General features: G+C 50.6%; 1 protein-coding gene across 4 annotated transcripts in view; it reads right to left on the bottom strand.

The window, feature by feature from the left end:
- Tmod1 (tropomodulin 1) overlaps positions 1 to 26,623 on the bottom strand; it is a 75,032-nt gene that overhangs the window by 10,677 nt on the left and 37,732 nt on the right. Inside the window, exons 1-7 of one of the 4 annotated variants that reach the window (XM_076564159.1) lie at positions 25,431 to 25,579; positions 24,190 to 24,346; positions 18,955 to 19,074; positions 12,607 to 12,696; positions 11,242 to 11,372; positions 9,499 to 9,606; positions 6,478 to 6,621 (exon numbers count right to left, since the gene is read on the bottom strand). In XM_076564159.1, the coding sequence (XP_076420274.1) occupies positions 6,478 to 6,621; positions 9,499 to 9,606; positions 11,242 to 11,372; positions 12,607 to 12,696; positions 18,955 to 19,045 (564 nt within the window). In that variant the 5' untranslated portion in view covers positions 19,046 to 19,074; positions 24,190 to 24,346; positions 25,431 to 25,579. Of the gene's footprint in view, positions 1 to 6,477; positions 6,622 to 9,498; positions 9,607 to 11,241; positions 11,373 to 12,606; positions 12,697 to 18,954; positions 19,075 to 24,189; positions 24,347 to 25,430; positions 25,580 to 26,623 lie in introns of those variants that run through there. The other 3 variants (XM_006973695.4, XM_076564161.1, XM_076564160.1) reach the window with 3 other exon arrangements.

The raw sequence follows: 26,623 nt of genomic DNA, 5'->3' as shown, positions 1-26,623 counted from the left end.
CCACCATGACCACACTGCTGGGGATAAGATACAGGGCAGAAATAGACAGGGCTGGGTTGTTTTGTTGCTCTTTTCTCCTTAAATAGATTCATATCCTATTTATTTTCTGCAACTTCCTGTTCCGTTCACTATTTTGTAGAGGCCTTCCCAAGCTAGTACAAGAGAAGTACTGCCTTGTTTTTTAACTGCTTCTTGGGATGCCCTGGAGATGCTGCAGGGGTAGGCTGTAGGCTGTGTCCACAAATGGCAGCCCAGTGGACTTCGCAGGGGAAGACAGACTACTCTGCAATCAGCTATCATTGGGTTGAGAGAGGGGCACACTTTGAATTGGCATCGTGGCTGTTCTGTGGAAAGCATACATGGTGGGCATACACACACACACACACACACACACACACACACACACAAAAGAATTTAGTCAGAGTTATTCTACACAAGTGATAATGCTTGTTCCAGAAACCAGAGGTTGCCAAATAAAAAGCCCAGTGCCAGATGTGGAATTCCTCCCCTTGAGTTGTTAGTCAGGGGTGTCTCCAAGATGCCCCCAAAACAACATAGGCTATTGCTATCGCTCTGTATTGCCCACCAGAACTTGATGGTAAGGCCACATTGCTGAAGACACCACACAGTCTGGTCACAGGACGTGGAGATATCAGACTGGTACTGACCAGGGAGATTCTTCCTCACTGGCTAGCTTTCATAGTACTTGAAAGTCCTAAGCAGGCTGCTGAAGTTGGGGGGAGTCGTCAACAGCCTTTCCCAGCTGTGGACCCTGTAAACTGTGATAATGACTGTCCTGGTAACACAGGTTGACAGGTGTAATCCAGGCACACATGTTGTGGGGACCAAGCGCTTTCTGGTTGGATTTAAGGTCCACTCCACAGGAGGAAAAACATGCCTGGTACTGTAAATCTGGCCAAGAACCCGGGTTGGCAAGCACCCAGAACCCAGAGGTGAACAACTACTATTATTCTACTAAATGGACATAGTGTTAACTGCCCTTTAAACTTGTATCTTTCTGCCCTTATGTTAGTGCAGTCTTCATACCTCACCAGAGACATTTCTTTGCACGATAGATGGTGGCTAATGCAGAAACTTAGAACCGAAGTACAGAGAATAAGTGTTAGTGGAGTGTTCAGCCACAACTGGGACATCCATATCCTCCCCCCCCCCCCCCGCCCCGTGCCCCAAGACTCAAGGACCATTATGGAAGAGGGAGCTGAAAGAGTCTAAGAGCCAGAGGTCAGGGAACATTGGAGCAAGACAGTGTCTTCGGGACAGGACAGGACACTGCACCGTGAACTCACAGCAGCTGTGGTGCCCGCGCAAGACCCGCACAAGACCAAGCCAGTCGGCAGTCTAGAATGGGGGAGGAGGGACCCACAGCTCCATCCCCAGCTGAGGAGCTGTAGACGGCTGGTGTCTAGGGGAAGAGAGTCAGTTTTCTTGAAGGGTGTCATCCATGGGTTCTATTTTGTTTTGAGACAGGGTCCCACTGGTTATGGTCTATCAAAAAAAAAAAAATGAGGTGGGTAGGGAAGTAGAGAATGAATCTGGGAAGAGTTAGGTGTGAATATGATCAAAATATATTTTCTGAAATTATCAAAGAAGTATTAAAAATAGGTCTGAAAAATTCTTTGGTCTGCCTGCCTCAAAAGGTAGGACCTAGTCCATCACCTTCCTGAGTGTGGGCTTCGCCTATCGACTCACTTCTAAAAGAAAATGTCAGAAGAGACTTTGTTCCGATTCCAAGGTTGGGTCATCAAAGACAGTTGGGACTCTCTTCTTTGCCTTGAATTGCATGCTCTGGGGGAAGTTAGCCAGCTCAGCTGCCCTGGATTCCTGTCACTTGGAAACTGAGCAAATTTGCTGAGCATTGGTTTATCCCAGAACTCTGAGGCCAAGCTTTGGGGTCATTTGTCACATAGCTATAGATAACTGATATACTCCCAGACAGCGTCACATTAGAGAAAAGCCAGACACAAATTAACTTGGAAAAACAACATGAGTGCATAATCTACTTCCTGTGGCTTCTGTTCAAAATATCAAGCAGCCTCCCTGTCCCATAGGGGAGGGGAAAGCGGGACTGTAATCAATATGCCCAGATGGTGAATACATCTTCCTTTGGAGGGGTCGTGTTCCCAGGTCTTATCTATTCTGAGGGATGCTGAAGGGCTGGGGCGGGACTGCCGGGCACATCACTGTTGGGAGGCGGGAGGAGATTCAAGCAAGCAGAGCAGTGCTGGGGGGCGATATGGCCTGGGCTGGAGGTTTCCAAGCACCCTGTGGTGAGAGCCTACTTCCTGGGCCGGATAGGGATTTTCCTCTCCAACACACAGCAAGGGTGCTGACACTCCAGCCCAGCCCTGTCTCGGACAACGGCCTGTGACTAAAGCAAGCCCACTCCTTCTCAGGTCCTCAGTTTCCCCAGCTGTAAAAGAAAGCTGGTGAGACACTCTCAGAGCTTTTCAGGCCAGCTCGGGGTTCCTGAGGCTGCTCCCCACCCTTGCCGGGCACTGGGCAGCTTTGGGCAGAAGCAGAACATTGCCTAGAGATAACGGGAAGCGATGGAGTAAACAAAGCGCCTCAGCATCCATGTCACCCTCTGTCGAATGCCCCGAGTCCCTTTCTTTGGCCGTAAAAGGAGAGAGAGGGAGAGTCTCTCAACACAGGTTACAATTCCAAGGACTGAGGCAAACACTCTGGCCTTCAAGGACCTCGGTGACGAACCAAGGAGGAGGAATAAATCAAAGCCACTTGTCACCTCCTCCTGGCCCCCCCTCTTCCCCGGGCCACCATGAGAAGACAACTGTGTCCAGGCCGCCTGGGACACATCGCAACACAGGCATGGTCCTTCCCTGAGCTTGGGCCAGTGAAGCCTCCAACCTGAAGCCCTCGGCCCCTCCCCACCAGGCCCCACCCAGGCAGGAGTGCCACCTGGGGCCAGAAGTCCGTGGTTGTAGCTTCTGCTGGTCTATCCTTAGCTTTCTCTTCACACCGGATGCCCGCTCCCCCCACCCCAGTCCAGCCAGGAGCCATCTTGTCAGAGCAGAGCTTACAGGCTTACCCATAAGGCCCTTTGCCTCTTAATCCCCACAGACTTCTTCTGGACCCCCAAAGTCCTGCCTGGATGGGCTCCAAGCTCTCCCCAGCCTTCTCTCTATTTTCTTCTTTTCCTCTGGGTACCCTGACTTCCGTTTTCCCTTTGAGTCACTTTCCACTCTCTGGGTTAGCTCTCTGGTGCTATTTTCTCCCTAATACCCTCCCTGACCTGCTCCTGACGATGGTCGCACCTTCCACTGGACCTCACCCAGCCCCACCCCATCTTTGGCCTACAAGAGTACCTGATACAGGGGTCATTTCTGCACCTACATCCCCTCCTATCCACTGTGGCTTCCTGGAAGGTTCAACTGGAACCTCATTTTCACAGAGGCCAGCATGGCCTAGAGGATGGAATGGAAGAGAGAGGCCAGGCTAGCTCACAAAACCACGGTCCTCTCAAGAACCCCACTGGTACCATGGGTGGGCTTTGGAGTCACACAGACCTGAGTCAGGATCCTCCTCTGTCACTGTGTTACCATAGTCCATGTGGCAGGCAGAGTCACTTACGGGTGAGCACAGAATGGGGCCGGCATGCTTGCCGTCAGCACTCACCCTCTGGGGTAGTGTGTGAGACTCCCAGACAACTACATAATGATTCTAAAATTCATCAATGGTGTCAGCCTTCAGCTCTGTAATTCCCTTAGGACAGTGGTTCATTATCCTCATTTACAAGAGGGGAAACTGAGGCTGAGGCAGTGGATGTTCTTACATTAGGGTGTTTGGCCAGGGTGAAGGCAATGGTCAGCACACGGTCTCTCTTGTGCCCCAGAAGCATAGGTGGAATACAGCTGAGCAGGGCAGGTGGGCAGCTTGATAACAGCCGTCGCTTGGTTGACAGGTCTGCCCTGGGAGTCAGGTTTCAGCTGATGCTGTGGAGGCTCTGACTCCTTCCTGGTCAGGACAGAAGTCGCCAGAATAGCCAAGCTGGTGGGGAGGGTACTGCTGCAGGCTGTGATCCATCTGCTCTACCTTTCCCACCCTCAGGGGATCAGAGTCAGCAATGGCCAAGGAACAAGGCCGAGGCAGTCAGGGTCAAGGTAGGATCAAGGCTAGCAGTATATGAAAGATACCCAGCCCAATGCAGCAGCAAGTTCCCATAACAGGAAGGCTGCTGGCTCATGCAGCCTCTTTATATAACTTAGAAACATGCTCTCTCTACAGCACACAGCTTGCAGAGATTTGCTCTGCCTCCTCTCATTGTGCTATGAACAGTGTGCACAACCATCCAGGACAAGCTTGCTTACCGAGTACCCATGAGGCCCAGGTACCAGGCTGAGCATTGGGATAAGGAAAAGACTCCCACACAGTGCCATCTTCTGAGAAGCTCATGGGGAAGCTGAAGGACAGGGGAACCACAGGGACGTACCTAGCTCTCTCTGGGCAGAAAGGCTTGGAGGAATTATGGGGGCTAAGCAGAGAAGGCAGGGGTGTAGTGGCTCTCGAAAGAGAGGAGAGAGGAAAGAAAGGAGGGAGGAAGGGATGGAAGGAGGGAGGGAGGAGGGAGGGGGAATGGAAGGAGGGAAGGAAGGAAGAAGAGGGAGGGAGAGAGGGATGGAAGGAGGAAGGGAGGAAGGGATGGAGGGAGGAAGGGATCGGGGGAGAGAGGGAGGGAGGGAGGGAGGAAGGGAGGAAAGGACTTATACGTAGCACTTCTCACAGTCTACACTCCTGCTAGCCAGGGCGATTCAAGGCCAACCTGTCAAGTACAACACTGAGGTGCAGCCGGGCAGAGATGTGCACACTGCCCTTCCTGCTGCCCAGGATGCTTCAGCATCCTCTGTAAGCCACAAAGTCACCTGAAGCAAGAGGAGGTCTTTTAGGCAGGGAATGGGCAGGTTGGGCACAGGATGTTCCAGCAGTCTATGACATGGGAGCAGGGACAAGAGTGGGAGTAAGCTGGGAAGTTTCCAGAAGCCATGGCTAGGATGAGGCAGCCTGAGTCCCCAGGCCTCTGGAGGCTGGTGATGTTTAGTTCTGACCCGGAGGGAGTCACAAGCCTGTTGTGATTAATCTGCACATTTATGATCTAAGCACTTTCTGTCTCTTCACAACATTTTAACAAGAAGAAAGTTACTTATGGTCTTGCTTGGGGCACAATAATTTCACAATATCCCCTTCCAATCTTCTCTCCATTCATACATATACAACCATTCCGTTGCATTTTCTAGTGTAAAGAAAATTCCCATTTCCACATCTCTAAAGAAGGTAGTGACTTAGTCTAGAAGCAGTGTGCAGTAGTTGATACAGAGTGGACTTTGGAGTTGGGGAGCTGTGTAGTGGGTAGCCATTCCAGCTTTGATCTGGAAGTTTCAACCCCCATTGAGGCTTTGGTAACTGTCACACCTACAAGGAGGAGCCGAGAGAGGACCCTGAAGACCCAAGATCTGGATGGGCAAGCTCTCTTGGTTCCTGGACCCTGGACCCTGGAGGTAGACCAAGCAGAGTTCTCTAGAGAACACCGCCAGACTGCGCTACACCTTTCCCAGACCTTGTTACCTATCCCTTCACTTGTAAGTCACCCCACAAAATAAACCTCCCTTTTAACTACATGGAGTGGCCTTAATAATTTCACCAATAGAGCTGTGGGTTCAAATTTTGCCTCCTAAGTGTTGAGCGTGACCCTGAGAAGGTCACCCCTTTCTTAGCTTCTTTCAGCAGATCTGACCACACCCCCATCCTACAGCACGGTGATGAAGATCAGAGAGGGTGGGCACAGAGAGCATGGAACCTCCCACCCCACAGCAACCCACAACCCTCAAACAGCCAAGCTACTGCTCGTGCAGTTCCGGTTATTCGCCCTCTCTTGGACAGCCGAGACCCAGAGAGTTGCCCCCAAAGGAATGGAAGTCATCTGTGGAAGTCAGAGAAGCAGGAGCTCCGTGGGATAAAGACAGGAGAGGTGTCACGTGGAGGAGAATCAAAAGCCACATCAAGTAGGGAGAAGAAAGGGAAATGGGGGTGTTCCTGGCAAAGACAAGTCCTGTGGCTTGTGGGATCTGTGCACTCCATGTCTCGGGTTCCTCAACAGAACAGCTGAGGCAACACGCAGGACTTGAAGTCCCTTTGCCCAGGTCTAAGAAAGGACGCTCTGAATCCAAAGGACAAGGCTGGTGCTGAGGAGGAGCCCCCACCCCTCCTGGGCACACGAAGAAGCTGGCAGAGCACATGCTGGGAAGGAGGATGGCAGGATGGCAGTATGGCGGGGGGTGGGGTGGTGGGGGTGGTGGTGTGGTGTCTGGACAGCGGCACCTGGAGGGGCTCACAGGGGACTCTGGAGCACTTATCACCAGTGTCCTCCACTCTGCCAGCAGCATGTGGGCAGATACCAACTGCCCTGTGTGGGGAAGGGTGTGAGAGGAGCCCTGCCCGACTCACCTGGTTATCGATTTTCAGTTCCACCAGAGAAGTGTTGTGTGGGAGAGCTTCCACCAGGCGCAGGATCCCAGCTCCAGAAATGAAGTTGGATTCCACGTTCAGTGTCTTCAACACCTTGTTCACCTTCAGCATTTCAGCAAGAGCCTTTGGGAGAAAAGCAGAACCCATGTGTTACCTTGGGCAAGGTTGGAACAGGTCCACAGACAAGGGGCCTGGGCCAGGCAGTGTCTGGAGCTACCTTTCTAAGCACACTGCTGTCTCTGCTCTCCCTCAACTTGCCATGGCCCCGAACACCCCTCCCGGAGAACACTCATTGGCACCCAGAACCTCTGGACCTGCCCTTCCTTCCCTGCATAGCCCTGGCTCTCTGGGTTTCCTGCACATGCTCAGTGCCTCACCCCCCAGCCTTTCTCTGCTTCATTGGACCATTTAGAATGTTCTGTCTCACTTGGTGGAGTCTTGTTCATCCCAGCTACCCAGGGCCTGCTCCTTGCGACCTCACGGAACTTATCCACATCTCCTTCATGACACCTACATTCCTCAAATCCCTATGTGTTATTGTTTTGTGTGTGCACATGCATATGCATGTCTGTGTGCCTGTGTGTCTGTGTGTGCAAGTTCATGTATGTGCAGGTGTGTGTGTGCATGTTCATATATGTGCAGGCATGTGTATGCATTCATACCCATGTATGTGCATGTGGAGGTCAGAAGACAATATCCGATGTCATTTTCATCAATACCATGTACTTCCTTTGAGAGAGTGTCTCTCTTGTTGGCTTGGAGCTCACCAATTAGTCTATATTGGCTGGTCAAGGAGCCTCAGAGATTGTCCTTTGTCCACATCTCTAGCACTGAGACTACAAGGGAGCCACCACGCCCAGCTTTCAACATGGCGCTCAGGTTCTCACGCTTGTAAGGCAAGCATTTTACTGACTGAGCTATCTCCCAAGTGGTCTCATGTTTTTTATTGATATGCCTCTACCACCAGACAATCTACCCTTCGTGGGCTGAAAATGCAACTTAATATCTGTTTTTAACCACACAGTGCCCAGCTCACAGTAGACCATGGAGCAATGATCACCAAGGCCCCCCCAGGAATCTCCATCTCCCTGTGGGTTCTTAGCTTGTCTCCTCTCTGGCCCTGTGGAAATGTCACATGATCTTCCTCTGAGCCCCAGACAGAAGAGGGCTGGCTTGCAGAGGAGGGCTCAGATGGCCCTCAGCACGTTTGAGAGGGATCTAGCCAGGGGGTGTAGATGACAATCGGAGCCTCTGAAGGAAATGAGGTAATTAGCAGCTGGTGGAAACGATGTGTCATGGGGAAAGAAGATACCAGCAGCCGAGAGACCTGGGACACCGTGACCAGTGTGCCAGCCAGTCAGAAGCATGCCAGGAATGGCTGCCTATTGTGCTCCCCCAACTTGCTGAACCCTGCCAGAGGCCCAGCTCCCAGGGAGCCTTCATGCTGAAACCACTTCTCCTTCTTTGGCTCCCTCAGTCCAGCATGCCCAGGGGTGGTGTGTCAGCTTCTCTATGACCAATGGCTGTCCCCTGACCTGTGCAGGGTAGCCTCCCTGGGCCTCACCTGCAACACCCTCTCCCAGGAAAAGCCTGACCTGACCTAACCACCAATCCCGTTTAACAACCAGTGGACAGGTGTACCAGGCCATGGGCTGCACGTGCTGGGAACTGAGCAGGCCCTGGAGCCCTGGAGTCATTCCGTGTGTCAGATCCTGTGCGCTGGGTCACAGGAGAGGAACAGAGGGTAGGAGGTGGTGCCAGGCAGGCCGTGGGGGGACTGGCAGGGCTCTGGCACCTGGCCTAGCAAAAGGCCAGAAGCATTTTAGCACTCGGTAATAGGTATGCAGGTAAGAAGGGCCTGCCACCAGCTGTCGGCCTGGCACGGAGTCCATGCCCCCAATCCACCCGTGGCATGGAGCTGAGTGCCAGCATGGCCCTGCCTGGGTTCTGATCCATGAGCAAGTCCAACACGGGGTTTTGCCAGTTATGTCTGTCAGACGGACTCGGGATCCACTGAGGACAGACAGAGGTCACTGATCTAGAAGTTCCCACGCTGGCAGTCTGTGAGCTGCCTCTGCCCCCCCTCCGCCCCCCCACTGGGAGCCTACTCAGTTATTTCAAAAGTACTGAGGGCAACAGTCTCACCTATTTTACAACCGGCACGAGAACTGATTGCTGCTCCGCTCCCTCCCCTCCTGGGGAAGCTAATTCTTGCATCTCCCCCAGGTCCCACGGTAGAGCAGCTGCACTGTGCTGTGCCACTGGGCTGCCTTCAAGCCCAGACAGATGCGTGGGATCATGAATGTGGGCGATTACAGGCAGATTCCCAGAGTCTAATTCAGCATTACCCATAGACTGTCGAGAAGTTTGCATGGAATATTTTTTAAAAAGAATTAGCAGTTACTTTGTAAGTACAATTTGCTTTGAGTAAACATGTTTGTTTGTTTGTTTTTTCATTTGTTTGTTTTTGAGACAGAGCCTTATGGAACGGAGGCTAGTCTCAAACTTCTGACCCTCCTGCCTCCACCTCCCGCACGTTGTTATTACAGGTGTGCACATCACCATACCTGGCTGCCTGGCAGTGTTTTTAGAGACACCCGTAAAAGTAAAATTGGTCACTGGGATTCACCGATGAAGACCGTGACTTGGGAGCTGGAGAAGCTGAGCCCCAAGAAGGGGAGGAGCTTTGAACGTGAGGTGCTGAGTGGAGAAAGAGGCGTCAATGTGACTTTGTTTGATCCCAGGTCTGCTTTTCTCTTTTTGTGTGACTCTGGACAAAGCCAGTTGCCTATCCTCCCTGGAGACCCACCCTTCTGAGAGCAGGGTGGCTGCAAGGATTAGCTGGGATGAGAACTCCGCATTGTGTGAGGGCTGTCCCATCTATATCCCTTCCTGGCTCCTAGCTGAGTCCCCTGGCCATGCCACATAGGACTCTCCATCAGCGGGACCAGGCCTGAGTGCCCAGTGACCACAAAGCAAAGCGGAGAGGTCAGAACATACAAACGCCACAGGGTCGTTGCTACGGGTCCCCACGATGCTGAACTTCTTCACGTGGGAGTTCTCTTTCAGGGCTTCCGCATACGCCTTGAGGGTGGGTATGGGGATATTCTGCAGGGAAAAAGACAGAAGAGTGAACAGTAGCCCTACACGGGGCCATGGGGCCAGGTGGCCTGCAGGGATGAGGGAACAGTAACTTCTTCCCAAATGCAGCCTGGCTCCCTGTGGAGTCCTAGCAAGTCTTTGAAGGGGGCTGTGTGCCAGCCAGCTGAGGCTCAGAGGATTCCTACCTAGTACATGGACTGATAAAATCACCCCTGAAAGTTGCAGATAGGACCCACAGCTCTCCTCCATGCACGGGGAGGCTGGGGAAGAGGTAGTACACAATGCTCAAAGTTGGGAGGAATATTTACAAAAGGCTCAGGACTGGGAGAAGGGCAGGGCTGGACCCTGGCTTCCACCCAGTGACTGGCAGGATGGCATTGGGGGACTCTCTTCCCCTCTTTGGGTCTGTTCTGAAAGACAGACTGGGGAGATACACCCACTGCTCTCTGAGATGTCTGTCCCGAAGGGTCTCAGCTCTGTCTGCATGTCTGTGGGTCCTGGGAACAGTTCCCTATGCTGATGAGCAGGCCAGCCCCAGACCATCACACACAGAACCTCAGAGGGGGAGGCCTGGGCATTGGTGTATGCTTTTTAATCTCCTCAGGTGAAAACCCGATCTCTGTCCAGCTGCCTCCTGGTATAGAAGGGAAACTGAGGCCTGGAGGTATCCAAGCCCTTCGCTGAGGCCTCCCAGTGAAGTCCCACCACTCAGGCCTGGCTGAGGCACTATCCACTGCCCAGGTCAGACGAGTCTGGACTGTGTTAGCATCTCTCACATGGCAGACAAGGGAGGCCTCAAGAGGGAGCTGGCTATGCTTTTCCAGAGCTCTCATTTCCAAGTGTCACCTAAGCTCCTGTGGGAGCGGAACAAGGCGCCAGGCGGAGGAGAAAACTGGGTACAGGTTTCCAATCAGATTATGCTTGGGACTGGCAACCCCTGAGATGAAAGCCGAGAAGTAAAGGAGAGCAGGAGGAAGGGGCTGGCTTCCATTCTTACCCCCACCCTCTCAAAGCTAATCCGGGGCCTCAGGACAGGCAGCTGAGCCTGATTCCACCTGATTCCCTGGTGGTCATAGAGGGAAGCGGCCACAGAGCCATGGCACACAGCTTGGGTATTTCTTGGGGCACTTGTACCAACATCTCCTTCTCTGGCTGTAAAATGAGACTGAATATGAACATGATCCGGAGGGAACAGTAATGCCTCAGGGTTAGTGCCCACCTGGGGTTTGTGACCTCACAAGTCTTGGAGGCACAGGGCTCTGCCAGCCTTGAGGTCCCGTGCTGATTCATCGTGTGACTCTGACTCACAGTTTTATCACAGAGAATCTCTGTGTTTTTGAACAACATGGCAGGTGTCCAGATCAAAGCTGGACTGGCCTGTAGTAGACTTCTGAGCCTGGAATTGTCCTCTGAAAGAAACCAGGACTATGGGATTCGCTTGTTGACAATGCCCCCCACCTCTTAAGTGTTCCCACATGTCAAGGCTTGTCTCTGTTTCTGATCCAGGAATACCCAGGTCCAGATAGGGCCCTGCTGATCTGTGTAGCCTGGACTGCTAGCATCCATATGTTTGTCAAGACATTCCCACCACAACTGCAAAACCTACCCCAGTACACATGAGTTGAAATAGCAGGACATTACCCGGATATTGTTGAGATTAACCTCTTCAAGTTCTGGGTCATTGTTCTTTATCCGCTCCAGCGTCTCCTCTACATCTGTTGAATTTGGTTCTTCATCGGGCACAGGCTTGTACTGTGTGGGTTTAATCACACCTAGAGTGATGGATAAAAAGGAGTTGGCTCACAGGAACATAGGGGTCACTTTCTTCTAACATCAGGACTCCTTGAGAGGAAGCATGGGTTGAATTCGAGGTACAAGGGAGGCAGCACATTACGGGGGGGGGGGAGGGGGGGACCAGGGGCTGGGATGTGTCAGAAGAAGTCAGGGAGGAAGCCAAGAGGTTTGGGCTGTCTCTGGATGCTGCTTTTGAGTTCTTCCAAGATCTGGTGAATTACCTAAACCCTCTGACTCTCAAGCCTTGTCTGTTCTGTGGGGATGGCATTATTGCCATGCTCGGTATCTCAGTGGGCTCCCAGGAGGGTAAGATGAGGCCTGGGCTGGAAAGAACTGTACTTCTCTTCCAAAAGGAAGGATGCTTATTCTTTTGGCACCCTCATTTCTCTTTGGGCCCAAAATGTTAGTTTGGAATAACGCAGTTAAATAATTGAGACAATGTGATATGGGCCCAGGAAAGGCCAAAGGGTCCCATGGGACAGAAGAGGGTAGCGGAAACTGAAGAGAAAGAGAGAGTCCCACCGAGTGGTAAAGAACACACTGTTCAAAGAATGTTGTGTGAAAGAAATAGGTATCCATTAAACATTTTAAGTAGGAGCCTTGATCAGTAGAGTCCTCGTTTCACAAGCTTGGGGACCTAAGTTCCATTCCCAGAATCCATGTTAGAAAAGAAAAAGAAATCTGGGTGCAGTGGCCTGTGCCTGTAATTCTAGCACCGGGGAGGTGGAGACAGGGGATCCCAGGAGCTCACTAGCTGGCCAGTCTAGTCAAATATGTGAGCTCTAGGTTCACTGAGAGACTGTCTCAAGACAAGGTGGAGAGCAACTAAGGACGACACTGGCATCCGGCTTCCACAAGTACACATATGCACACACACACACACACACACACACACACACACACACACACACACACACACACACACTGGGAGGATTAAGACACTGAATATAAGAAGCAAATCTCTAAAACCTTTAGAAGAAAACCTGCCATGGAGATGAAGAAGACTTTGTAAATGAGACATAAAATCCCAGCAGACTCAAAGGAGACGATGAAGAGATTTGCCTACATAAAATCTGCGACGAGCCAGAGTACCTGGGAGCACGGGCTCCTAGATGCAGGAGGAAGCACCTCTCTTTCAAGGTCCCCTCTGTGAGCAGGTCCTGGGGCCCAGCAAGGGAAGGGGACAGCAGCCAAGCAGGGCTGTATACTCACTGTTGAGTCCTTCCTTGTTCACAATGGAGCTGCTGCCCAAGGCCTGGTAATATTGCTGGTTGCTCATGAGCGTGTGCATGCCCAGGATAGCTGTGGAGACAAAAGGAGGCCCATGACGCTGCTCTTGAAGACCCATCTTCCACGTGCTGGGAGTTTTGCTCATGGAAATGGTTAGAAGTACATACATGAACTGTGGGTTATTTTCATCCTGGCTTTCATTCATGTGATTCTCAGACCTCTGGCCACAGATTTCCTGGTCTGCTTGAGGTCCCACAGGCACACCCCACACTACATGACCCAGCAGAATGAGTCAATCCAGCAAGGATCTCTTTCAAGGAGTGCTCTTCCCTCTCCCTGAGTAGCATGTGCTCTGGGCCAGAAAAGATCTTTGGGTCCATGATAATCCCTTAGCATAGACATGCCCCATTCAATATTTGAGATAAATTATTCAAAAGTTGTGGGCCTTTCTCCAGGTGTGGAAATTGGACCCAGGACCCTGTACCATGCTGGGTAAGTGCTCTACCACTGAGATATATTCCCAGCCCTCATTTTACTTTGTATTGCTTTTTACTACATTGCTCAGGCTGGCCTTGGACTCATTCTGTAGCCAAGGCTGACTTTGAATTTTGATCTTCCTGTCTCGTCCTTCTAAATAGCTGACATTACAAGCCTGCTCTACCAGGGGTACAACTCTTCCTCCTCCAGGGAGGCTTCTTAGATCTTCCCTCTCTCTGAGTGCCTGGCATCCTTCCTACACCACAGTGGACGTCAGAACAAAGGTGGTTCCAGAGCACCTGTGTGTTTTCTCTGCCAGGCTGTGGGCTTCCACAGGTCATGGAGGAACATCACTACTCTCCCATCTCTTGTAGAAGATAGTAGGCAGATGGTAAATATTTGGTGACTTTTAAAATTTCTATCTAAGCCATGTCAGTAGATATGTTCTCTAGGTAGAGAGAACATGGTAAGTCTTAAAGAAGACTCAGATGAAGTTCTGGTTCTGACCATGTCCTTGGTGTCACCCTGTGCAAGTCACTCCTCTCTCTGGGCTTCAGCCTCCAGTGTCCAGCCAGGGGTGATGTAAACCCTGGCTGCATATGCAGACCATCTGGGGGCTGAAAAACGGTATCAGTGTCCAGCTCCTTCCTGGACTGAGGGGTGCAATTTCTTTGGATGCCTTTTTCCTTTTGGATAGGACCTTGTTATATAACTTAGGCTGGCTTTGAACTCATGATCCTCCTGCCTCAGCCTCTCAGGTGTTGGGATCACAGGCGCGCACAACTATGCTTGGTTCCTTGAGGTGATTTTGGTGCCCCAAATGGGAACTGAGAACCACAGAAGAGATGCTCTCCACTCTCCACGTCCCTTCTGTTCCTCACCCCTAGGAGTCTTTGCTAAAATTAGCCTTGCCGGCTCATGGGCTCATCACTGAGGAGGGCTGGGGAGAAAGACAGCTGCTGCCTTTCCAGCTCTCGAGGTTTTAATTTAGGCTGTGTCCCTGTGGGCTGAGGGAGCGGGGGCTGAGTCAGCAGCAGGTGAGTCACAGCACATTGACTCATCTTCCAGAGAGGTGCTCCAGCCCCCACACAGCAGAGTTCTCAGGTTCGACAAGGTTGGGATCAGATGAAATACACTACCTTTCTTTTCTTTTCTTTTCTTTTATGCCTGGTTCAGTTCAGAGCATACAGAGAGGTAAGGAAATAAATAAAAATAAAAATGGAAAACATATTTGGTCCTTGAATTCCAGCATCCTGTGATGGGTTAGAGAGGGCCACAGAGGAGTGTGAGGGGACCAAGAGCAAAGAGCCCTGGGTTATTACTACTTTTCTGAGTGACCTTGTAGAGGTCATTTCCTCCCTGGACTCCCTGGATTTCACAGCTGCAACTGCACGTGCTTGAATGCCGAATTCCTCCCTTCCCGGGGGACTCAGCAGCCATTCGGCAATGCTCACAGTTCTGGACTGTTCAGTGTTCTAGAACAAGCATCCCTCCATGCTGGTGCTGGCAAATGCCCCTCCCCACACGAACAGGACATGGTCTGTCATGTGACTCGGCAGAGATGCTCCATGAGGCATTTGTGGACTGGACCACTCAGAGTTCTAAAACAGTCCCTCAACTGGAGAATTCTAGGACTAACAACATATTCGGAGAGATGGTATGTGCAGACAGGAGGCTGGAGAAGGAAGATGCCGTTTGGCAGTTCAGAGGAAATTGGGGTTCCTGGAAGGAAGGAAGGAAGGAAGGAAGGAAGGAAGGGAGGGAGGGAGGGAGGGAGGGGAAAGTTAGGAAGGAAGGAAGGAAGGAAGGAAGGAAGGAAGGAAGGAAGGAAGGAAGGAAGGAAGAGAGGGAGGGAGGGGGAAGGAAGGAAAGGAAGGAAGGAAGGAAGGAAGGAAGGAAGGAAGGAAGGAAGGAAGGAAGGAAGGAAGGAAGGAAGGAAGGAAGGAAAGAGAGAGAGAAGGAAAGGAAGAAGGGAGAGAGTGTGGTTTAAACTAAATGGCCACCACCAGCCTGGGCTACCGGCCCTAGGCACACAGTTGTGGCTTTCTCCCTGGCTTCTTTCTGTACTCATGTGTCACCAGGAGTGAACATGCAAAGAAAGCCCTACCCTGACATCTCGTATTGCTTCCTTCTTTGTTGATCTTGGCCAGGCTGATTTTAGTTAGCACCAGGGAACTTGATTTCTTTTCTTTCTTTTTTCCTTTCTGTTTTTTTTTTTAAGTCTAGATCTTCCTCAAAACTCGAAAAGGACTATTTTTGAACTCTGAAAAAGAACACTGAGTTCTGTTTCCTCTCTCTGCCTTGGCAGGGCTCCTTCCATTTGTAATTCCACTCAGGATGCAGAGTGATCACAGCGCACATCCCTGGCTTCTCCAGCTGCCTCAGGCTTGAGTGGCCTGGGTGGAGGGCTGCAAGGTGCGTTCTCACACCCTAGGTACAGGTGCAGAATCTGGCTCGGGATTCGGTGCTGGGGAACTGTTCCTAGAAAAGCCGCATCCTCCGACAGTCTCAGCTTGAGAGGAGGATGGGTGCTAAAGACATGGAAGCCACCCATGACCAGGGGACAGTCTAGCTAGGGCTGGCCAATTCCCCCTGGGCGGGGGGTCTTCCCACCCAAATCCTTTCCTCATTCCTGCCTACTGCAAGGGTTTCTAAAACCCAGCTAGGATCAAATCCCCGAGTAAGTGTAGGAGGCATTGATAATCTTTAGCTTAGTGGCCTCTAAGCTAAAGTCTCAGGCCACAGGCCAAGACCTTTGCACTGCCAGAGTCCCATGAGCTCTTTCTAGCTCCCTGTGGGGACATGTTTGAGACTGAAACCTACATACTTCTGGCCTGTCCTCCCATGTACCTCTTGGGCCCCCAAGGGCAAAGAATGGATCTCATTCACCCTCTCAAAGGGCACGTGTTCCACAATGTATGTCAACTCAATGAGTAGGCGCACGGATTGTCAACAATGCACCTTTCTGGGTGCAACAGTGCATCACACTTTCTGTGGTCTCCTACAAGCTCCTGACATCTCCAGATACTGAGGCTGCTCCGTAAGCCCTTCCCGGGCCTGGGTGGGAGCTCTCGCTGTGCCTGAGTGTCCCACCCTGGCCCTTCCTCTTCCCTACCCCACTTTGTCTGGATCACCCCGATTGTCTGACTTTTGGCTCAGTGTCCATGTCTCCCTTTATGTCCCTCGACCCCAACGTTTAATCCAAGTGCTCCTCTTGCACTCATTGTCCTTGTCACACCCAGTGTGACACTCTTACTGATCACGTCTCATTTGCCTGTCTAATGCCAGCTCCATGAGGGCGGACAGAGATGTTTCCTTAGGATCTTCTCCCCAGAACCAAGTCCACAGCCTGGTACACAGTAGGCAGGAAAGCTCTGGGCAACCGGTGCCATGTCTGAGGGACCTAGTGAAGGCTTGGCTCTCCTGTGGGGAGAGCATGTAGACCAGAGGCAGCCTGCAGACCCCTCATCTCTTTCTCTCTTCTCTCTCTCTCTCTCTCTCTCTCTCTCTCTCTCTCTCTCTCTCTCTCTCTCTCTCTCTCTCTCTCTCTCAGCTTTCCTTCCTTTAATGAGTCACATACTGGAGAGTCCAACTGGCCTCTCGGGCCACACTGCCACTTTCTGGTGGGCCTGCCGCACCAACACCTCTGGTCATCCAGGACCGCTTGCTTCCAACCGCCTGGCTGTGCTTTTTACCCACAGTCACAAAGCCTGGCATCGCCTCGCCTTAGCTCCTTGATTCTGACCCGCCACTAGGAACAGCTGGTGAGGTGGTGTAAAATGGGAACAATAATAGGATTTACTTCATAGGATTTGTCACGGTCAATAAATACAGTGCTGTATGGAGAGCTACCGACAGGGCACCTGGAACACGCTCATCACTTAGCAAATGTTCCATGCCTCCTTCCCCAAAGGCACTGCTCCCTTGTGATGGCCGAAGTCAAACAATGACAGGCACCCAAGGACACTCAGTCAGCACTGGGATGCAAACACAGCCAGCCTCCTGTCCCGTCCCATTCCGGACATCACAGGGGCTGGGGATCTTAGGCAGATCATCACAGTGTGCCAACAACAACAAGGGAAATGTTTCCGAGAGCAGGCCCAGACACTCAGCTCCCAGGGCTGCTCTGCTGTGGCTCAGGCGGCAGCCGCAGGAGTCTGCTCTGACAGCGGTCATTTACAAATCCCCACGTGCCCTAATGGGGGCAATGAGGTCATGCAGGGGCGCAGAGGAGCGGGCCCCAGATAAAAACAGCTCCTGGGGAGTAAATAGAGGCACGCAGGGCAAGGTATCCACTCTCTCTGTTGCGCAGATTAACCAGAAGTCAAGGGGCCTGTGGGGGAAGTGGGGTGGCTGAAAACTATGGGCACACGGAGGGATCTGGGGCGGCTCCGCTGGCATCTTACATAACCCGCTGAGTCCCGTGAAGCAAACCTGGCTCCTGAGCTGCGTGCCTGGGCTCCTGCTGGGACCAGGGGGCCCCTCGGTGCTGCTTAGACTGAACCCCATTCTCTGGGCCCTGCTGCTTTTGTCTTTGACCACCGTTTCCTCCTGTTGAGGAAAGGGCTGTCTGGAGAAAGGCCACCTGCCTGCTCTGCCCCACCTCTCCTCAGGTCCCTGCAACCTGGCTTCCAGGGCCACCCACCTACTACACAGTTTAAGTCACTGCCCCTCAGCCCTGCTAGCTAACAGAGGAAGGCCATCTGCAGACCCCGCCCCCTCCTGTCTCAATGCCACCAAGAGCCACAAATCGCATCCCAGGAGGCTGGCAGACCGGATGAAGCAGAGGCAGAGGCAGTCCTGTCTGGGCTTGGCCTCAGCTCCACTGTCTCAGTCAGTCCGAAGCCCCATTCTGCCTTCTTGGCTCTCTTACAGTCAGTCTGTCTGTCTTCACTCAGTCCTTCCCTCCTTTGCTCACCTGTGTCTGGCCGCTGGGTCCCACACTAGGCTTGCCGCACTCCATTCCTGAACCCACTCTCCACCTGCCACATGTTCCTCCTTAAGCCTGGCACCTCTGAGCATGTCCAAACGAAACCTCCTGCAGAATGCTAGACCATCATGCACAGCTGTTCCCATCTGGGTGGCCCCTGGATAACTCAGATGCCACGGGCCCCAGACTGAGCTAGTGTTTCCCTCACTGCCCTCCTCCTGTGTCAAGGACACAGAACCCACTTGATCTCTGGGACCAACTTCTCCCTGGGCCACACTCACGGCCAGATCATTTCCATCATCCCTCTCCTCTCCTACGTTACTAGTCTGCAGTACTTCCCCCACACCACCCACCTGCTGAGCCAGGGCCCAGTGTGGCAGAGGCAGGTGGGGTGCCGAGTGCAGCCTGCAGTGAACCCCAGAGAGACTCGGCACAAGGTGCCTAGAGCAGGGACTCAGCAGTGGTAAGGAGAGACGGGGCAGCAGAGGGTTTGCATTAGCAGACTGCCTTCTGGAGTTTATTGTTTGTGAGGGTGGAAGAGAAACGCCCATGAGGGTGGGAGGGTGGGACACATAAGAGGTGTGAGGGTGATGCTCTCGACGCACCGTGGTCTTTGCTCCAAGCCTTTTATGAAGTGGCGTGGGCAGAATCTGGTGGGAATGGCTAGGCAGGGTCCTCCCTACAGTCCCATTCCCCTGGGGAGTGGTCTCATGGCAACAACAGGTGGTTCTGGGACAGGTGTGTTTGAATGGTTTTAGCTTTATTTTCTTCATTTGGTTTTTGGTAATGTATTTTTTTAAATCTTATCAATATATTCCTTGTTAGGAATTAGAGACGGCACTCATGTTCAAATGAAGCAGACAAGGCTGTCTGCATGGGAAGCTTCCAGGAAGACAGGCAGAAGCCCCCGGGATGTTTCTCACCTGCAATGTCACACAGTTCTGCATCCGAGGCATTGGCTAAGGCTTCCTCCAGCTCTGGCTCCAGTGTCACACTCTCCAGCACGGGATCCATTGGCTTCTGCTTAGGGACCCAGATCTTTCCTGTAAACACACAGGGCACCTGTCAGGGTGCATGGCTACTGTGGGGCCTGAGAGCCCTTCACAAAAGGTTCTGATATGAGAGAAGACCTGTAAACATTCTTCAACAAAATAGACAAAGCGCACGCAGATGGCTAAAGGATAAGAGGGAACCGAATGCATCCTAGCGTCACTGGACCTTTTATTCTTTTTTGTTTGTTTGTTTGTTTTGAGATAGGGGTTTTGTTTTGGTGCCTGTCCTGGAGCTCGCTCTGTGGACAGGCTGGCCTCGAACTCACAGAGATCCGCCTGCCTCTGCCTCCCGAGTGCTGGGATTAAAGGCGTGCGGTGCCGCCGCCGCCACTGCCACCACCACCTGGCGGGGACCTTCTGTTCTTGGTGTCATGCTCATAAGTGGGCGAGCAGGGAATAAGGCGGCCAGGAGAGCGTCCACTGTGTGTCCACGGGTAGAGATGGTGGAAAAAGTCTGTCCTAGGGAATCCCAGAAGTCATTACAGAAGTCATGGAGGGGCAGAGTGATGGCTCCGTGGTTAAGGGTGCCTCCTGCCCTTGAGGAGGACCTGGGTTCATTCTCAGCACCCACAAGTCAAAGCTGCCCGTACCTCCATCTCCAGGGAATCCGACACCCTCTTCTGGCCTCTGTGGATGCCTGCCTGCATTCACGCTCAGATTCCTACTCACAAACACACAACTCAACATCAAAGAATTCTCTTGTTTGTTTGTGTGTTTTTAAAGATCATGCAGATCATTAAGGAGGAATATGTCCTAGAAATTTTTTTCTGTGAAAAATCAAGTTTGAAAACCATCACGAAAAGATTTCATTTCTGAGAAACTGCATGTGGTCTGCAGGTGTCCCTCCCAGCTTGTGTACTGGGAACCTAGTCCCCAGATTCATATGTTAAGGGTATGTGGAGGCGGAGCTTTGGGGGAGGCAATTAGGATTAGTTGAAGTCACGAGTTTGGGCTCCTGGGATGGCATTAGTGATTTTATAAGGAAAAGAAAACAGACCTGAGCGGCCACACTTGCAGTCTGCCTGAGTGAGGCCCTCCACACCACATAGGCACGCAACAAGGACGCCACCCTCCACCGCTGCCTCTGTGGCCAGCTCTTGAGCTTCGTGGCTTTTAGAGCTTTGAGAAATAACTTTCTTCTCTTTATAAATCAACTACTCTGTGGTATTCAGTTCAAGTAGTCTATGATTATGCATGCGTGTGCTGTTTGGGGGACGGGAGATCAGAAGGGAGTCGGGCGATGGCTGTTTCTGATCGGGGGGCCTCACAGAAGTAGGGAAACTAGCTCCCAAGGTCAAGCACTACACAAGGATGCCCAGCTCCATCGCTGTCGTCCAACATTGCATTAGAAGTTCTAGTTAGAGCGAATGGCCACGACGGAGAAATACGTGGACCTCAAACAGAAGAAGATGCTGCTGTTTACAAATAACATACTCTTATATGGAGAAAAGTCTAAACTTCTACATTCCAAAACACACACACACACAAAAACTAATGAATCAACCAAACAAGAAATCCTACCCAAAATGAAAAACAAACAAACAAACAACTGTTAGAACTTGATTTGGCAACATTTGATGCCGAGGATGAGATCAGTGGTGTTCCTATAGCAGCAATAGGAATATGCAAAGGCAATCAGGAAGGCAGTTCACAGTAACAACCAAAGAATAAAACACTCGGGAAGAAAGTTTAAATACGTGTACACTGAAAACTATGATGCATTATAAAAGAAATTAAAGAAAGTAGAAATAACTGAAAAAATATCTGGTTTCATGGATTAGAAAACTTCATAATATTAAGTTAGCAATACTACTCAAAGCAACCTACAGTTTCAACATAATCCCCATCAAAATCCCCAGAAGTCTTTTTCACAGAAACAGAAAAGCTAATCTTCAGATTTATGTGAAAAAGCCAAGGCATACAAATAACCAAAACAATCCCCTAAAACAGCACAATGAGGAGCCTCATGCTTGCTGATTTCAAAGCATAACCACAAAGCTAATGATGTATTTGTAAAAGGGTGAGCACAACAAACACCACAACAGAATTGAGGACCCAGAAAAAACAAACAAACATATATACTAACTATTGTCAACAAGGCTCCATTGTCTAGTCACAAGTGCTGGGCCACTAGACAGCGTCACCTCTGGAAGAATGGAGTCAGGCCCTACCTCACAGCAGAGGCAAAAACGGAACCCAAATCAGAACTAAAACCAAGACATTTTTAAAGGAAACAACAGCATGATCAAAATTAGCCATGGAATCCTGTTACAACCACAAGCAACGAAAGAGACCATCATGGACTTCACTCAAAATTGCAAGTTTTAGGTCTCAAAGGATGTGATCAAAGAAAGCACAAAGACGATTTCTGGAGTGGGTAAAACATTCATGAATCATATATCTGATAAAAGTCTAGTATCAAAAATAGAGAGCCAGGGCTGTGGACACAGCTCAGCTGGCAAGGGTCCTTGTCACCAGGCCTGACAACCTGTGTTCGATCCACAGAACTCACACGGTAGAAGGGGAGAACGGATTTCTGCAAGCTGTCTTCTGACCCACATAGACATGCACACTGTGGTACATGTACATATACAGGTGTCTGCAAGCACACATAGGATCACACAAATAAATGTGACAACATTTAAGAATACAGAAATAACTTTCACAATTCGTCAAAAAAAAAAAAAAAAAAAAAAAGCCAAATGGCCCAACTTATGGGCAAATTACTTGAGCAGACATTGCATCAAGAGGATACATACATACATTCATAGCCAACAAATACATGTGAAGATGCTTAACTGGTCACCATTTTACAGCCATGAGGATGCTGCTATAGAGGGAACATGGCAAATCAATGTTGGAAAAAATGAGGAAAACTGGACCTCTTATGTATTACTGCTGGGAACAAGAAAAAAAAAACAGAACAAAACAAACTACCAAAAAAAAAAAAATAATCGGTACAGTTGTTAAAGAAGTTTAGAGTTCTTCCAAGATTTTAGAGTTATCACTGGGCTCATCAATTCCTTAGGTATATGCTCCAAAGAACTGAAAACAAGTTTTTAAACAAATACTTGAGTAAGACCTGGTAGTACAAGTGTATAATCTGAGCTCTTCAGGGGGTTGAGGCAGGAGGATTGCAAGGTCAAAGCCTGCCTAGGCTACATAACAAGAGAGTTCAAAGGCAGCCCAAATAACTTAGTGAGACACTCTGCCTCTGGTCCTGGAGCTGGCTGAGGGGTGGGAGGGATGTGGCTCAGTGGTAGAGCACTTGCCTAACATACACAAGGCTCTAGGTCCCGTCCCCTGAACCAGAAACAACAGCAACACCTTCAAATAGGAATGTTCACTGTACGTCTACAGAAGTATTTAATTTTAACAGACCAAAGATGGAAAACAACCAAAATGTCTGTGGATGAATGGTTCAACAACTGTGGAATAGGACTGACTCTGAAAGCACGTTAAGTGAAAGAAGCTAGTCAGCCAGTCATACCTGTGTGCATGCGCGCGCGCGCGCGCGCGCACACACACACACACACACACAGAGAGAGAGAGAGAGAGAGAGAGAGAGAGAGAGAGAGAGAGAGAGAGAGAGAGAGAGAGAGAGAGAGAGAGCTTGGTTTCACTCATAGGCGATCAGCCAGTCCACAGAAACAGATTGGGAAAATAAAGGAGAATGGGAAGACTGTTTAGAGAAACCCACCCTGACGTGGGGTCAATGCTTATTTCCATGGAAAAAATTACTTTGTTGTCTTTTCATAGCAAATGTCACTTACCTCTGCAAGCAAAGCACACAATAAAATCACTAGGGGGAAAATGTATGAGAAACTCTATGGTGATGTCAGATTCTAAACAAAGAGAGAAACATACAAGGAAAAGAAAATGCCTGAGAGCTGGGGCTGTAGCTCAGCTGTGAACATGACTGATGCAGTGTGTAAATGAACATTCAGTAAATATTTAAGACCCGTGGTTTATTAGCCCCCTGCTACAGGGCCTTCCCCTGAGGATGGTGACTCCATGGTTCTCATGTGAGGGACTTAACCTTCTTGGAAAATATCCAAGAGGGGAGTAGAGAGTGGCGGTTCTTTGTCCAAGGAGACAGGGGCAAAGTTCCTGAAAGAGAGGTCAGTACAGATGGAACGTGAGGGGCAGGGCAGTCATAGCTGATGCTTCCATGATATTTGCTGTGTGCCAGGGTGGGTCTATATGTCTCTCAGTCCTCCCAACAGTCTCAGGAGGCTGGGAATGTTATTCTCAGCCCTGTTTGCCAGAAGAGGAAATAGAAGTAATTCACTGAGCTCTCACAGCTAATAAGTAGTAAAACTTGGCCTATAAGCTGTTTCTAACCACTGCATCTCTTACTAGACAGGGAGACACACCCATGAGGGCATAGAGCTGGGTGACAGGGAAGAATACTCAGGGCTTGGGGACAGGTATAAAGTTCTAATAGAATAAAAGGTCTGTAAATTTGAAGAACAGAATTCAGACTTCTGGTCTACCCTATTCATCACCCTTCTGTTCCACAGAGTCTGCAGATAACTGGGCAGAGAGTAGAGAGTGTGTCAAGCAAGAAGAAGGTCTAAAGAGAAGGGAGGACCAAGGGTGGATTGTCATGAGAGTGTCCATGATTCTATGGAGACTTCTAGATGGCTTGTTTTTGGCAGGAGCAGAGGGTCTCAGGAGAAGAGATGAAGAAAAAATGTTACCAGTGTCAGAAAAAGAGACTTTAGAGAGAGCAGAGTCAGGGCAGAGGGAGTTGTTCCTCATTTCCACAGAATAGTCCTTGTTTAGGTCTCATATTCTGACACCATTAGCAATAGCTTGCTTCTTCCCTCTAGGCTTTAATGAAAAAATAACCAATGTACCCTAATTACAGAGGATTTAGGGAGACATTCTGGTTGTCTGGGTGAGTCTTTTATCTCAACTATCCCCAACTGATTGAATACACACCACAGAGGATGCTTTGGGGGTAGGGATTGTTTCCTGTTCAGGCAGGCAGGACACAGGAGAGGCCCAAGTACATTTGGCCCAACACAGGGTGAGACTCACAAGTGGCCCTCTGTGATGCCTCAGGAAGGCAAGCTCATGAGAGCCATGCTGTTTAAGTACCTCGTTTCTCCCCTGTGTAGGGAACCAGGTCTTCTCGGTCTTTAAATTCCTTCGCTTGCTTTTCCAAGTGATCCAAAAGCTCCTCTCTTTTAAAGGGGCCTGTGGGCGCCTTGGTGGTCTGATCCTTCTGCCTCAGGCCTGCGGGGAGCAGTGCATTCTAAGATGGGGGTGGCAGGTGAGAGAGAGAGAAGGAGAGAGGGAGAGAGAGAGAGAGAAAGAGAGAGCAGTCAGTAGCTATAGATATGCGATTCTCTAGAAACACAACACAGACTAGCAGGGACCTCAGAGCTGGAGAATCCAGCCACGTCCGTCCTTTCCTTTTCTATGCAAGGAACCAGAAGGCTGGAGGAGGGCTGGGGCTTGTCCCGGGTCACACTTAAGGGGCAGGGAGCAGCTGTGGGGCTCAGCCCTCTGGTGTCCCTACCTGGAACATTTTTAAACGTGTGGTGTTAACCAACAGGGCCGTCAACACAGGTTGAGCGTAGAGAGATTCTTGGAATCCAGCACTTGGAAGCAAAATTATGTTTGCTGCAGTGTGGTAAGTGATCAGTGAGAGAAGCCAAAGGGAGCTTGGTAGGGTCTTAGATGGAAGATGATTCATAAAGAAGGAAACTCCCAAGAAGCCCGAGAAAGGCTCAACAGAACTACAAAGCAGGCCAGGCACACTCAGCCCACAGTCTCTACGGCCTTTTGGCTCTGGGGTCTGTGCTATGAGAACTGATGGTGAATTTTAAACGATGCCTCTGGAGATGGGTCTCTCAAGGATGACAGCATCAATCAATTGCTGGGTTCTCTTCTTCAAGCATGGCGGGGGGGTGGGAGGGTGGGGGGCTTCTAGGTATGGGCTCACTAGCAAAGTAGATCCTAGTTAGGGGGATTTCACCTACGTCAGCCCCTAGCACCTCAAGAATCAAAGATAATGAGAGCTTCAAGGATGCTTAGAGACCAGATAGTATATAACCCTCCCTTCAAGGGGAAACTGAGGCCCAGAGCCAGAAAGATTACCCAAGGAGTCTCAGGGCTAGATCATGAACAAACCAGGGCTTTCCCTCAGATTTTGGGGAGAGGCAGCTTCATTTCTAATCCTTGTGCATTCTGTGTGTCTTACATTCAGAGAGCTAGAAGGGGATGCCTCAAAGAGGCAGGTGTGCAATCTTAGCTGCACCCCCAAATTGACTAAATCGGTGTCACTCCTATCTCAAATCAAGGTTCTCTCAGAGTGCTTATTTCTTGTTACTCACAACACTCTCCAAATCCTTTTCTGAAGATCCATGGAGCAGAGGATGAGAGACACATGGGACTGGCAATGCCCACAGGGATGAAGCTTGGAGGAGAGACACGACCGACCGGCTAATAGCTGTGGGCTGCTTAGGAAGTGCTCTGCCATTGGCTAATGCCTGCTGTTGTCTCAACAGTAGCAGGGCGTGGCCCACATTGGGTCACAAGGGTCTATAACTTGCAAGGCTGGGAGGTAAGGGGTTCAAAGGCGGGGACTAGGATACATGCAAGTAGACATAGGCCAGAGGCTAGCAGAGACAATGGAAACTGGGGCATTTTATGAGAAGAGGACCAGCAGGTAGGCAGACAAACCTAAACTGATCTGAGGGAATATAAATGATGTCACAGGAGTCGGAGCTCTCCTGAAGCAGCAGTTCACAGACAGCATCCACTGTGATGATGCTCCCGGCTGAGCCACACTTCTGCAGGCAGGTACAGATCATATGGTGCTTCCTAAAGCTAGATGTGAGGGTCTACTCCTTCTATCCCTTCTATGGCAGGGGCTTCTTGTGGCACAGTGGGTAAGGATACACCTTACTGCCTGCCATGTCTATCTATGACTATCCATAGCAGGTGACCCTTGCTACCCATAGCAGGTGACCGATGCTATCCATAGCAGGTGACCCATGCCATCCATAGCAGGTGACCCATGCCATCCATAGCAGGTGACCCATGCCATCCATAGCAGGTGACCCATGCCATCCATAGCAGGTGACCCTTGCTATCCATAGCAGGTGACCCTTGCTATCCATAGCAGGTGATCCATGCCAAGCATGGCGGGGGGTGGGAGGGTGGGGGGGCTAATAGGTGTGAGCTCACTAGCAAAGTAGATCCTAGTTAGGGGGGTTTCACCTACGTCAGCCCCTAGCACCTCGAGAATCAAAGATAATGAGAGCTTCAAGGATGCTTAGAGACCAGATAGTATATAACCCTCCCTTCAAGGGGAAACTGAGGCCCATGCCATCCATAGCAGGTGACCCTTGCCATCCATAGCAGGTGACCCATGCCATCCGTAGCCAGTGATCCACTTGCTTTGTGATATGGCCTGTGCTTCACAGTTGAGGCCCCATCCGGTGTAAGCCCTGGATTGATGCAGGTACAACTGAATGGCATTCACTAAGCCCTCCAGACTCTGTGTGCTGTGGCTCCTATGGCT

The sequence above is a fragment of the Peromyscus maniculatus genome, chromosome 2 (genome assembly GCF_049852395.1).
Source record: "Peromyscus maniculatus bairdii isolate BWxNUB_F1_BW_parent chromosome 2, HU_Pman_BW_mat_3.1, whole genome shotgun sequence".
NCBI lineage: Eukaryota > Metazoa > Chordata > Mammalia > Rodentia > Cricetidae > Peromyscus > Peromyscus maniculatus.
This window is presented reverse-complemented; position numbering and strand designations above follow the sequence as displayed.